Source organism: Pituophis catenifer, unplaced genomic scaffold, assembly GCF_029215685.1.
Source record: "Pituophis catenifer annectens isolate HBS135680 unplaced genomic scaffold, rPitCat1.0.hap2 SCAF_2, whole genome shotgun sequence".
NCBI classification, from domain to species: Eukaryota; Metazoa; Chordata; class Lepidosauria; order Squamata; family Colubridae; genus Pituophis; species Pituophis catenifer.
Genome location: NW_027256882.1, coordinates 56,225,531 through 56,240,040, shown reverse-complemented (window position 1 = coordinate 56,240,040; position 14,510 = coordinate 56,225,531). Strand labels below are relative to the sequence as shown.

Below are 14,510 nucleotides of genomic sequence, written 5' to 3'. Positions count from 1 at the left end.
CTTCCCTTATCAGAAGGTTGCAAAAAGGTCACTGCAACCATCATAAATATGAGTCAGTTCCCAACCGTTTGAATTTTGATCACGTGACCATCGGCAGGCTACAACTGCCATAAGTGTGAAAAATGGTCAAAAAACACATTTTTTAATCCTGTTGTAACTTTGAATGGTCACTAAATGAACTGTTTTAAGGACTACCTGTATTAAAAAAAATTAACCATAATATATTATTAAAACTCTTACACAATTCAAGTAAAATGTTGAAGTATTATTAAAGCAACTGAATTGTAAATCTTAATGTGTTTGTGATTGTGCCTGCGCATTTGAATTCACTCTGACAGAAAAGAAACTTGTTGAACAAATACTGCCCTATTTAGATGACTAATACATTTTTAAAATGTGCAGAATTACCAATAGATCAATGTAACTTATGCCTCAACTAATAATGAAAATATAAATCACATGAAGAGAGGGAGCAAATATTTTTAATTGTAGCAAGCTGTAAAGCAAGTGAAATCTTTTACCATCTACTTTATTAATTATTTTTCCTTTCTTCCATTAAATTATTCCAGGTTTTTGAGTCATGATGCAAGAATCTGGAACTGAGACAAAAAGTAACGGTTCAGCCCTTCAGAATGGAGCAAGCACTGTCAACTCCTTACTAGATTGCACCCTACGTGAAGTAAGACCAAACGGAGAGACACCTTCGTTGGAAATCGGTGCTGCGGATCTTGCCCATCTTCAGCAACAGCAGGTACTGTAAAATATACTACCAATGTTTTATCACTTTATATTCTTGTATACAGAAATAAAGGTTGAAAGAATTCTTCACATCATAAAAAAAATATGGTGGTATTTTCTAGCAAATAAATACTTTAAAGCATGTATTTATATGATATTAATTGATTGGGATTCTGAAGAACTGCAGTATAACCTTAAAGAGAAGGAACTGTATCATATCAACTCCTGCGCTACCAGCATTTCGTTGGTAGAAATTGCTGTATCCAGGCTCCCCTCCAGTCTACAGATGTAGCCGTGCTCTGATTGGCTGTTTCAATCCAGGCACGAGTATATAAGGAGCTGTCAAAGGCTGACAGCTGCTGCTCCTGTTAGCCGAGCAGCCATTGCTGGTCGCAATGCTAGCAAATCTGTTAGAACAATGTTAGTGAAATAAATCCTGTTAGCTTTTACCTCAACCTGTCTTGCCTCAGTCTGTTCGTCCCTAACAGGGACATAACAGAAATGACCCTAAGAAGAAGAGTCTTTCTTCGCTTTAATAGTGAACCTGAAATCAGTGCTATAACAAACACTAAATCAGCAGCCCCCAACTGCCGGAGACTGGTTCCGTGGAGAGGGTTTTCCGCAGACCGGAGAGGGCATGATTTCATAGGTTCCCTGCATCCCATGCATGCACAGATGTGGCTTTGCTCGTTTGCGTGGCCTGGTTTCTGATGTGCCGCGTCTGCAACCCAGGTTTGGGGACTCCTACACTAAATATCTGAGGATTAAGTAAAATAGCATGATTGATCATTTCATAAATCTTCATTAATAATCCAGGTGTTTCAGATGTGTTCTTATTTCCCCCCAAACTGTAGCACTGATTACAATAAAAGGAAATTATTGCAATTTTAACTGTGTAATAGCAACAGCACTTAGACTTATATACAGCTTCAGAGTGCTTTGCAGCCTAAGTGGTTTACAGAGTCAGCATATCGCCACCAACAATCTGGGTTCTCATTTTACCCACCTCGGAAGGATGGAAAGCTGTAACCGTAATCATTCTGTATTGGTAATCAGGTCCTTTTTACTTTGCTAATGAAGGAAGTGTTTTCCTCTAAGAGTACAAAAGATGCTTACTTGAATCCCTTATGAGTAAGCATTTGTATTTATTGATCTCAACAATTAAATTACATTTATTGCTACATATCCCATTTATTTTCTGTGTCAGTCGTTACGTGAACAAAACAGTTTTGAATATCAATTATTTGAATACTTGTTTGTATCAGAAGAATAGGGTAATAAAGATCACATTAATAACAATATAAATACAAGTTTAACTCAGTTTAACAATATAAATACAAGTCTAACTTAATTGTAACAGTTCTGTTGAATAGTACTGGCATTGCATAACATGGGGATACATATAATATTTAATATCTCTGAAATGATGCAAATTTTAATTCTACTTTTTAAAAAATCCTTGGTCTGGAGTTTGGAATAGTGTTGAAAATTTTGACAGCTGTAAAGTTTTTTTAGTGTGCATGATGATCTTGGCAGCAGATTGTTGTATGGTAGAAAAAAAGCCATAACAAAATTTGTTTTTTTTTCCGGGGGGGGGGGGGAGGACTTTTAACACAAATCCCCTACATTTTAGGGGCTTGACATTTTCATGATACTAAATTCAATGTACAGATCTTTTTCTTCTCATAGATTTTTTTTTAGGTGAGAATGCAATCATTAAAAATATCACAAGCATGCTGAATTCCTTACTGCAGTAGTCACACAAAACCATGGATAACATTTCAATAAGTGCAGACCACAGTAGAGTAAACAGTTGCACTGAAATTTAATTCCTGTTGACTTTTCCGTCATTCTTGGCCAGGGGCACATTCTGAATTGTACTGCAAAGACAACAGGGGTTACAGCTTTGATTAATCTAGGGCACTGGAAGAGAATTAGAAGAGTAAAATATGTTGGAACTATTCAGGACACTAAAGCTTTTTTTCTAAGAGGCTTGAGATTAAAATAAACTAACTCTCATATATAATTATACAGCTCTCCATTCTAGTTTGTTATTTTTCCCATCGTTTTTTTTTTCTGGTGTTATTTTGCTTATATGTAGCATTCTACAACATTAAAGTACAAAGCCTACTTATTCCCTTTTGGATAAACAAGAAATACTTAGCCAAAGCAATTAAAAGAAAGAAAAAAGAAAAGAAACATAGCATAATCTAGTTTACAGCAGCATCATTATCTATCTTGTACTCTAATATGTGTGTGTGTGTGTGTGTGTGTGTGTGTGTGTGTGTGTGTGTAGTTAAATATATATATATATATATATGTGTGTGTGTGTGTGTGTGTGTGTGTGTGTGTGTGTGTGTGTGTGTATATGTAGGTCTTTGGTTATTCGGGTCTTCTCCCACGTAAAATTGGAAGTGTCTTGGCGACGTTTCGAGAACTCGTCGAAACGTCGCCAAGACACTTCCAATTTTACGTGGGAGAAGACCCGAATAACCAAAGACCTACATACAAACACCCGCGAAAACCTGAGAAAACATATATATATATATATATATATATATATATATATATATATATATATATATATATATATATATTTATATATATTCCCCACAACAACAATCCTGTGAGATGGTTGTTTGGGTTGAAAAAGCATTACTGGCTCAAAGTCATCCAGCTGACTTTCATGGCTAAGGTGAGACTTGAACTCATGGTCTCTTCTTTTCTAGCCTGGTGGCCAGTGGTGGGTTTCTGCCAGTTCGCCCTGGTTTGGGCAAACCGGTAGTGGCGGCAGCGGGAGGCTCCACCCACCCGCCCGGACATCATCACGTACGCTCTTTTGTTCCCACTCCATCCATACACCACTTCATACATTGTCTTTTATTCTTTAAACTTCTCAACTCTGTCTTTTTCCAAATCTCATCAGTTCCAACCACCCATGACTTTCTTGGTTCACCCCTTCTTGACCCATTCACTCTCCCTTTGTATATTTGTTTTGTGATTTGATCCTCATTTGTTCTCTCTACATCACCAACCTGCTCAATACATTTCTTTCACACAAGATCACTCATTTTTGTATTCACGTTCATCCAGAACACATTCATTCCTGACCCAATCTTTTCTTGTTTTAACACACACACACACACACACACACACTTCTTAAGTACCCATTCCTGTTGCACTCAATTGCCTGACATAGATATCTCTCACATCCAGTAACAAAGTGGACAAAACATCATTACTACACCTAGCCATTTTCACTTACTTTGACAAATATTCATGCAGCAGACCACATACTATTCACAACACACACCCATTGTCCTACTCCTTTCAGTATTAAATCATTCACCAAGGATGTAGTTCATTGTTCTGCTTGTTTTAATTTTATTATGCAGGTAGTCCTCAACTTGCAACCACAATTGAGCCGAAAATTTCTGTTGCTAAAGTGAGACAGTTGTTAAGTGAGTTTTGCCCTATTTTATTGCCACAGTTGTTAAGTGAATCACTGCAGTTGTTAAGTTAGTAACACGTATCTGGCCTACATCTTCCCACTTGGCATAAAACTGTACTTCCCTTCCCTTCCCAATTTTGGCTTATCGCTACTTCTCTTATTATTTCAGATAGAATTCTACCACTTCTGAGGTCCATTTAACAAACTAATCCCCCAAAGGTTTTTCTGCTCACTCTTGCCATATTTGTCTTTACGTGGGGAACAGTACACAAATACCAGTCTTCCAGTCGTTGGGCACAAGATTGAGACTTCACCATAAATTGAACAAGTAGCCTTGGTGGCGCTGTGGTTAGAGTGCAGTACTGCAGGCTAATTCTGTTAACTGCTGGTTTTAGTGCAATTTGGCAGTTCAAATCCCACCAGGCTCAAGGCTGACTCAGCCTTCCATTCTTCCGAGGTGGGTAAAATGAGGACCCAGATTGTTGGGGGCAATATGCTGACTCTTTAACCCGCTCAGAGAGGGCTGCAAAGCACTGAAGCAGTATTTAAATCTAAGTGCTATTGCTAGCAAGAATCTATATTTTAACATTGCTCCAATTTCACCATCTACATTTTTTAAAGCATTTTCATGGCGGCATTTGTGACTTCCTTTCTATTGATTTTTTCATAGACTCTAAACATTTATAGATTTATTGCACTTCCTTTTTTTTATTGAAAAAGTTTTCAATTACAAATTTCCCCCCCTTTTTACCCCCCTCCTCCCCAACCCCCCTCACCACCCCCTCCCCCCTCCCCCCTATGACTTCTGCAAAATAAGAACCTAATACATAACAAATTATATAATATTTTACCATCCCCTTACTCCCTCCTCCAAATACTGAACCTTACTCCTAGTGATATTATTAATATTATTACTTCCCCCTCTTGCCATACACTTCAAAATAACATTCCATTATAACACTATATAATAACTTCTGATTTAACACAGTAATATTATTATAACTCCCAATTTATCGATAATCTGCCCTTTTTTTCCTCCTCCCCCATACTTATGTCTGTATATTAATATAACATTTCAAAATGACCTTCCACTTTAAAACTATATAATAAATCCTACTTTAACATTTAATCTTTTGTGTATATTAATATGACATTTCAAAGCAGCCTTCCCCATATATTCTAGTTTTACATTTGTTCTACACTATCCATTTCTTCCACTCCCATAAATATATCTCTTAATCATCCCTTTTCTTAATCTGTATAATCAAATCACTAACCTATCTCCACCCACTTTCCTACAAAATTACCATACACAACAATTCTTAATATCTTTGTTCTTCTGCCCATCCTACTAAAAAATATTCCCTTATATAAACAAAATCAATGACTTTAAATTTATAATCCATACAATATCTTCTTTAATATCTTTCCACTGGATTGCTGACTCCATCATCCGAATTAGGGTAACATAACATCCCAGTTGCAACAGAATATTCAAAATCCTCAGTTATCATCTGCCCCCATCAATAATGAATATCTTCATATATATATAAGAAAAAAGAAAACAACCACCCGAGTGACTTTATAATTGTAATCCATGTAATATCTGTAATAGTGGCTTTCTTCAGGATTATTAATTCCCATTCTCATAATGGGGTAACAGCCAGATCTTCTGCATGCCCCAGCATAACTCTCTTGCCTTATAGCTCAGCATAAGTATAATACGTTGACCAATGAAAAAAAAAAGAAAACCCAAAAATAGATAATTCCAATCCAACAATTTAAGGCCCTTTTCACATCCCAAAATTACGGCATTGCAGAGGTCTGTCACTCTCCTCAGGATGATATTAACCAATACTTCGCCTCAACCATCTTTTCATATATTCAGTCATATATTTTTTTTAAAAAAATAACTGGCTTCGCTGTTGCTTAATTTAGAAATTTTTATTTTTTTTGTGAGACCTATTTCTTTTTTTCCTTTCTTTTTGTGGGTTTGATCTCCATCCTAATTTACTTTCTGCAAGTTTTGTGTCAACTGATCGGTTTTCATTCTGCTTTAAAATTTGATCTTGTTGGTTTTGCTTTTGTGACTCATATTTCTTTTCTGTAAGTTGTGTATCAATTAATTGATTTCCATGGTTGTCTGTAGCTTGGTGAGTCGTCACGTTAGAATCCGATACCACTTCTCTCTTATTTATAAATAATCCAGCTGAGGTGTCTGAAGAATCCAAAGGCAATTCATCTACCAAGGCCTCTGTAACTTGATATTTTTCCTTTATTTCTAACTCCTTCTGCTTGTCTTGTGTTGTGCATAAAGTTCATTTTTAAAATTTTTTGATAAAATTCTTCCACTTTTTCAGCAGTATTTAATTGATATCTTTCTCCTTGATATCTCAATATTATACCAACTGGAGCATTCCATCTGAATAAAATCTTTCTTTTTTTAAGCTCAGCCACCAGAAAACCAAATTTCTTTCTTTCCAATAACATCTTAGGCGGGAGTTCTTTATAAATCCAAATCTTTCTTCCAAACAATTGCAAAGTATACTTAAAAGATTTCTGCACAATATTATTTCTTATTTCTTTATCTGTAAAATAAATCACCACATCTCTAGGCAATTGCCTCTGCTTTGCAATCCAGGAGTTTATTCTATCGATCCTACAAAATACCTCCTCAGGATGAACCTTTAAAATCCCAGCCAGAACTTCAGAAGATACTTTCCTTAAGTCATCTCTGTTATTTTCCTGTAATCCTCTCAGTCTGATCGCATATTCAGTAAAATTATATTGCATCATTAAAACTTCCTTTTCAATACGTTGTATATTTTCTACATTACAATCAGCTTCCATTTTAGGTTTTTCTTCTAGACTATTGTCTTGGATGTTTATCAAATCATTTTCAATTTTTTCTATTTTATTTTCCAAATTGTCCTCAATTTCCTCCATTTTAGACTCTAATAGATTAATATTTGTGTCCAACCTGATCAAAAATTCTGAGAAACCATTAGCCATTTTTATAATCTTTTCTTTAGTTTCCTGCTTAAATTTTTCAAAGTTCTGATTCATAATCTTATCCCTTCTTACAATCTCCTCCAGAAGAAATTCAATTATATTAAAATCAGTTTTCTGAGACTGTAGGTTAAGAACTTGTTCATATAGTTTGTGGATGGGGGAATCCCCCCCCCCTGCTTGTTTATCCAGCTTTGGAAGCCTAAACGCCATATTTCCACACAGGCAAACTTTTTAAAAAGCAAAGCTTCTTTCCAACGAGATCAATATCAAATCAATTCTCCAGAAAAAAGAAAACACAAAAGTGGAGCTTTTTCTTCAATTGTAGCCAAGAACATTTATTCCGCTACTTTGTGGCTTAATAAGAAACGGAAGGACTTTCCCTTTTCAGCTTCCCTGCTCAAATTTCGGCAGTCGCCATTTTAAAAGCTCTTTTTTACTTTCCTTTGCAAAAGAAGTATAAATACTTGCAATTTAGGGTCACAGGTCCAGATCCAGATCTCATCCTCTTTAGTTAATCTGTTAGTTATCTTGAAAGGCTCGTTTTCGTAGCCTTGCTCTGCAAAAAAGCAGAGGTCTCCCAACGCCCGGAGCAAACGGCGAGTGCTATAGGGAGCCGCATCCGCTCGCCCCCAAGAGTAAAAAAAAAACTCTGGGGACTACGCGGAGAGCTCTACCTACACTCACCTGCTCTCTCTCACATTTTCTCCTGGAAATGGAGTTTTTCGAGCCGCCTTTCCGTTGTAAAGGCGGCTCTTTACAGGCGAAGGGGCTGGCGGTCCCAAGGGACCATCTGGCGGCTACCGCACTTCCTTTCTTTAACAAATTGTAATTGTTTCCCTATAAATCTCCCTGAGGCTTTCTGCCCATCCCACCAGATCAGATAGGATGGGCACATTCCAGGACCCTTTTTAAAAATGTTGTCAAGGGACATAGAAAGCTCACCTTCTCCATAGCTGCCCCTGCCCTGGGGATCCTCCCGAGGAATTACTCCTCTGGCGCATTAGAACAAGGGTATCAAAGACTGTCAAATTGGCAGCCCATGGGCCAGATGCATCACACTCAGGCCACCCCCACCATGGCTCCGCAAAGGCAAAAAACCGTGGTGATACGTCACATGACATCACATGATGTGATTGAGTTTGACACCCATGCATTAGAAGGTCTTGAAGAGGTGGCTTTTCCCACAAGCTTTGGGGTAGAATGAAGATGGAGCCCAGTAATACAGAAGATTGATGTGTTGGAAAATGTGCTCCAAGGTTCAAGGAGTTTTTATTGCAACTGTTATGATTTTATTGTTTTCATCCCCATGAATCAGGCCAGGCTAAAAAATCAATGCCCTGTAGGTCAGACTTCTTCACTGTAACAGCTGTAGTAACCGAATTTTGAAGTCTGAATGTGCATTCCCCCGTCCCATCACTTTATGTGTGAACTGAGGAAGGTTTGTCTAAGGTATCTCATATTACAGGTAGTCCTTGATTTATGACCACAATTGAGTGCCAAATTTCTGTTGCTAAGTGAAACATTTGTTAAGTGAATTTTGCCCCATTTTATGATCTGTTTTACCACAGCTGTTAAGTGAACCACTGCAGTTGTTAAGTTTGTAGCATGGTTCTTAAGTGAATCTGGCTTCCCCATTGACTTTGCTTGTCAGGAAGTTGCAAAAGGTGATTTACATGACCCCAGGACACTGCAACCATCATAAATATGAGTCAGTTGCCAAGTGCTTGAATTTTGATCAGCTGACCGTGGGGATGGTGCAAGGGCTGTAAGTGTGAAAAATGATTGTAAGTCACTTCTTCTGTGACATAACTTTGAATAGTCACTAGATCAAGGCCTGGAACAGGCTTGGTCTTGCTTATCTGACTTGGTAGCAGCTCTTTTCCTGTTTTCATGGACATTCCCTATGGCCTGTACAATTAGTTTGTAGTGTTGCAGTTAATCATCTTTATTTCTAATTGTACTCACTCAGAGGCTTTTTTGTTCAGCCCTTTTGATAAACAATTTTTATCTGCCTCAATATCACTTTGCATTTTTTCTGCCTTTTAATCTTAACTTCGCCTTACTTTCTTTGCCCACATTTGTTTACAACTCTTTGTTTCTGTCTGTGCACATATGATATGATATCTATCTCTCATCCTCATTTTTTGAAGCAGTCATATGCAGTTGTTCTTCCTCATTTACATCCTTTGCACTTGAGCTATCATTTTAAAAACTTTTTAAAGTTACTCAACAATTGACCCCGGGAGCTTAATGTTTAGTAGCTACTGTAGAAGTAATACTGTGTTTCAGAGAAAAACCTCTGTGGATTTGTCCTGTCTTTGCCAGATATGTTGTTTTCTGTATACACTGGAAACAAAAATTTACAACTGTGATGAAATGCCAGCTATGAAAATTTATTAGAAAAATGAACACATAAGTGTTTAACCCCCCCCCCCCCGCCCCAAGGTCTGTATTTCATGAAAATCACTTGTAATTTTGCAAATATTCCTTCTCTTTTCTTTTATCATAGCATTTTTCTTAGGCAAAGCATGGCTTGGGAGATCAAGTAATTTATTTGTATTATAGCCATCTACATCTGAATTTTTATTGTGTCTTTTTAAAGTAAAGCTAAAGAAGCCTCAGACCCCATATCATCATGCTTTGGGTGTTGTGGTTTCCAGATCTTCTGAGTGCTGTAACGTTCTGTAAATATATATATATATATTAAAAAAAGTTGTTTTCAAAATCTAATGCAAGCCTACCACACACAGCATATTGTTTCCTTGTTTCTCCCTATACACAGCATATGCTTTCAGGTCACCTAACAGAATGCTTGATGTAAAATACTCATTCAATAAATCTGAATGGCTGTTAAGTAAAACTGCTGTTTCCTGACAACATTACAATATAAATTCTTTTTGACAACTGTATTGCATTGCCTGATGTATGTGAAAAAGATGCCTCTCTGCCTGCATAAAGAACCATGATGAGTGTTTGGCTTTTGTGAAGTCATATGTAGGACTGCCTTGGCAGAATGAGCTTCAGACATGTTTTAGCACTTTAGACACCAAATTCATGTTCCCCCTTTCCACTTGAATAGAGATGAATACTTTAGAACACTTAGTTATTGTCCAAGAATCATCTAAGCTGCAGCTAAGCATGATGATTCCAGCCACTTGTGCTTCTACTTTGTAGTCTTCTATTGAGCATAAGCCAAATAAATAAGCTACTTCTATTATTTGTTGCCATGTAGAGTTAATAACATGGTGGAACTCCCTTTCAGGGAGGTACAGTTGACTCTGCAATAAAGCTTGTTATGTTCAGTCAAGCTTGTAATGATCTTAACTTTTATATTGCTCTTCAGTTTTAAGTTTAATGTCATTCCCAACTTTTATTGCACAGATTTCTTCCCCCTTTTGTTTCTAGTTTTTTTAAAAATAAATTATTAGTAATGCTGTTGTTATAATTATCAGTATTATTATTGTTACACTGTTAGTATTATTGTTATCATTACTACTATTGCTACTTGTAGAAGTTAAGATGTATAAACTTAATGAATAAAGATCCTGCCAGGAAATATTTCAAATGTAGACATAAAATACACATTCTCATGTAGAGGTAAATTAAACACCCTTGCAAGGAGAAGTAAATGTTATAGGTTTTACTTCTCCTTACAAGGATGTTTAACTTACCTCTACTTGAGAATGTATATCATTAACTTGTTTACTTAACTTAATTCAGCATTTCACCATGATAGTCATTCTCTGAAGCTGAAATAGAAGCTTAGCAAAAAGAAGTTACATCTCTAAAAAGTCATCTTTAGAAATGTATACTTCAGGAGGTAATTCCCAGGGAAGAAAATACTACATAAATTTAACATTTTTTGTAGATTCCTTCAGCAGAAAAGTCTGAATGATTAGGAAGTGTCAGTTTCAGCCAAATCCCTTTGAATGAAACCAAGTTTGGAAAGGCACTTCAAAAAAACTATAGTTTTATACTACGAGGAAGCCTTACAAACAAGGATAGGCTTAGCTTTTAATTTAGGATGGGTCATATATTAAAGTTTAAGTTTAGACTACTTTAAAAATTCAGAATTTTGTTCAGTTTAGAAAAAAAACCCAGAGCCCATAATGTCAGGCTAGAAAATAACACATCAAGTCACAATCGGAATGATACAAACGGTTGTATTCTAGGTGGATTCTGTTTACAACCCCACCATTAAATGCTGTCCCATTCTCAGAGGATTCAGCTAATATAAATTTTCCCCCAACTGAAATGTGATGTAGCTTAATAGCTGAACCACAAACACCTTTGTCCTTTCCGTGAGGTTTTCTAATCTAATTGGATGAGCAGCTGTTAGTGGAAGTTATAAAAGCTGAAAAGGGTTATTCCCATATCTTTTGAGTATGAGAAGGAGCCCTTATGACCAGAACAACAAGATAAAAAGAAATTTGAACAGAAGAGAGTTAGGCATCTCTGCAAGTTGAGAAAGAGGATAAGAAGGCAAGGGAAATCAATACTTCCTGTCTTCTGCTAATAAATAACATTGTTTTAAAGTAAATATCATCATAGTGCTTTTTCCTTTAAAAAGTTATTAAGATTAAAAAGGCAGCAGGAGGTTGTGGATTATCTAGAGCATTGCGCTGAGTATCATATAATTGACTTTCTGAATGCTAGACAAAAATTGAGTGTGTGTTCAGTATAATGAGCAGCCACCCCTCTTGAAAAAAAAAATTCTTTTGAGGCCAAAATCATTAAAAAGAGAAGCTCAGAAAAACAGATTTCTAAATCTAAGCTTCAGAGTCAGGAGAGGGAAAATTCTATGTCTAACACTGAACTGAATTGAAAAGATCAAATAAATAAATAAATAAAAATGGCAGGGGGGAAAGAGAGTGCCATTCTGAAGAAATTATTTCTTAAACAGATTTCTTACAAGATGAAGAGCAATAACTCTAGAGGCTAGGATTCTCGTGTGATTTTCATGTGATTTCATTAATTAGAAATATGGACAGAGTTTTGTGATGTACAAACTCTATAGTGCCAATAGAGGAAAATATTTGTAGCTCAGGGTTGAAATGAGGGATTCTTGGACTTTTCTGAGCTTGGTTGTTTGCTAGCACTGATGTTAGCTAGTTTGGGTAATGAAATGACTGCAAGAAAACAACCAAGTTCAGAGAGCTCCAAGGACCCCTCAAACTCTATAGTCTATGTATAGACTACACTGCCTAGAGTCCCTCATTGAAAGAGATGGGTGGTCAAGAAACAACAAAATATAAATATATAAATAGTAACTTGTAATCTGGTACAAAACAGTTGCTATTATACAAGTAGAGATCCTCATGGGTGGTATTGAGATAGAGTCAACATTCATGTTCAGAAAAGTTGTCAGAAGAAATTTTCCTGAAATACTACTTGTTCAGTGTGTTGAGTTGTCAGTATGAGCAAGTAATGTCAGAAAACTCTTTCAGATTCATTAAGCAAGAGGAATACTTGAATTGTGCTTGACTATAAGCAGAATATGAATCACTGGTATGATATGATTTCCAAAAAAAAAAAATCAAGTACAATTTTAAACTGCTTCAGTTTTGGTATTGTTTCCAAATCAGTGGAAACAATATTTTCACTTTATTCTGCATTTGTCAGTTCCTATTTCAGTGTTGTAGTCTAATTATGGGTAACACATTTTAAGACAGATTTTGGGGGGGCAAGTGTAAAGAATAGTGAATGGATTGGAAGCTAAGTCTTGTGAACTTGGGAATGTGTTTAGCTTTGGTAGAAGGTGACAAAGGAGGAAGATGAGAACATATTTCTAGGACATGAATGAATGTCATGCAGAAAAAGATCAATACTTGATCTATGCTGGTTGAAAGTTTAAAAAACAAGGAAATGTATTAATAACACTATATTAATAGTGTAATCAATAATCAAAGGAGATGTTTCTCTTCATGCAGCATGTTTAAGCAGAAGCTAGATTTATTCCATCTACTGAGGGTGCTTTAATTTAGATTCTTCTAAAATAATTGAAATAATCCAAAGGGAACTGAAAATATGTTATTCTTGCATGTATGTATATATGGCAGCCAGATTGATTTAACATTGTGTATATTAATAACTATAGCATTTTCTACGTAATAGGAGAATTGGAAGACTTCAGTTTAAAATAAATGTTTATGTCCATTGAGGGAACATAAAGAATGAATCTCTATCCCTTTTTGAAACAGATTTTGTCTGAAGAACAAAGGAAAAACATTGGTGTTTTCAAAGAAGGCATGTTTGTTTATTAGTCTTGAAGAATATATTTTCTTCGCTGACTGGGAATAGATGACAAGACTGTATCCCAGAAGCAATTTAGAATATGTTATCATCTACCTGAGTGATAGGTTCTTGCTGTTTTTGAGTTAGAAAATCAAATTAAGGGAAAGTATTAAAATAGACCTAATTTCCTTTATATAGATTAAGTAAGCATATACTACAAAGGATAATGTTTTTGATAACCTAAATGATTGTACCTTAAAATTGAGGGTTCAGAAACTGATCACAGATATGAAATCGTGAGCTTAATCCTCAGAAAGCCTCAGTACATAACAGGAATGATATTGATATGATAGAAATATAGGTAGTCCTTGATTTACTACCACAATTAAGCCCAAAATTACTAAGGGAGACATTTATTAAATGAATTATGTCCCATTTACGACCTTTCTTGCCATAGTTGTTAAGTGAATCACTGCAGTTGTTAAGTTAGTAACACGGTTGTTAAATGAATCTGGCTTCCCCATTGATTTGAATTTAGGAATGATTAGGAATATGACAGAATATAACAGATGTGATCATGTTGAAGATACTGCTTGTAGTTATGATAAATAAATAAATTTAAATTGGGCATTGTGGAGTTGGAAATAAGTTGAAGAAAAGGGCAGTCAGCTCCATCAGGTGGCCAGAATAATATATTTTATCTGTAAAAGATGAAACTTGTTCAACTTTCTATCATACCAAAACTGCAAATGGGTAGAGGGTACCTACTGATAATAAAGATGTTTAAAATGCTGTATTGGTCTGAGGCAAATTAATCTACAACTGGAGAGTATTCAAGACAAATAAATGGAAGTCCATCATCACAGAGAAAATGGAAGTCCATCATCACAGAGAAGAGTGAAAATGATTCCTTGCTGAAAGTTGTACTAATAGCTATCAACCAGGATAGCTTTAAAATGATAAAAGCAGAAGCAGAATGTCTGCTGCCTAATTGCATTATAGGGTGGATGTGTCCAATGTAGATCTTCTCATCTGGATATCTTTTGGATGGGATCAGCATTTGAGAATTTTACAA

The 14,510-nt window shown here is 35.9% G+C and overlaps 1 protein-coding gene across 1 annotated transcript in view; it reads left to right on the top strand.

Moving 5' to 3' along the window:
• The first annotated feature begins 580 nt into the window (after positions 1 to 580).
• The window catches only part of FOXP1 (forkhead box P1), a 270,324-nt gene continuing 256,394 nt past the window's right edge, over positions 581 to 14,510 (top strand). Inside the window, exons 1-2 of the mRNA XM_070936858.1 lie at positions 581 to 751; positions 11,793 to 11,798. Of these exons, the coding sequence (XP_070792959.1) occupies positions 581 to 751; positions 11,793 to 11,798 (177 nt within the window). The remainder of the gene's footprint in view (positions 752 to 11,792; positions 11,799 to 14,510) is intronic.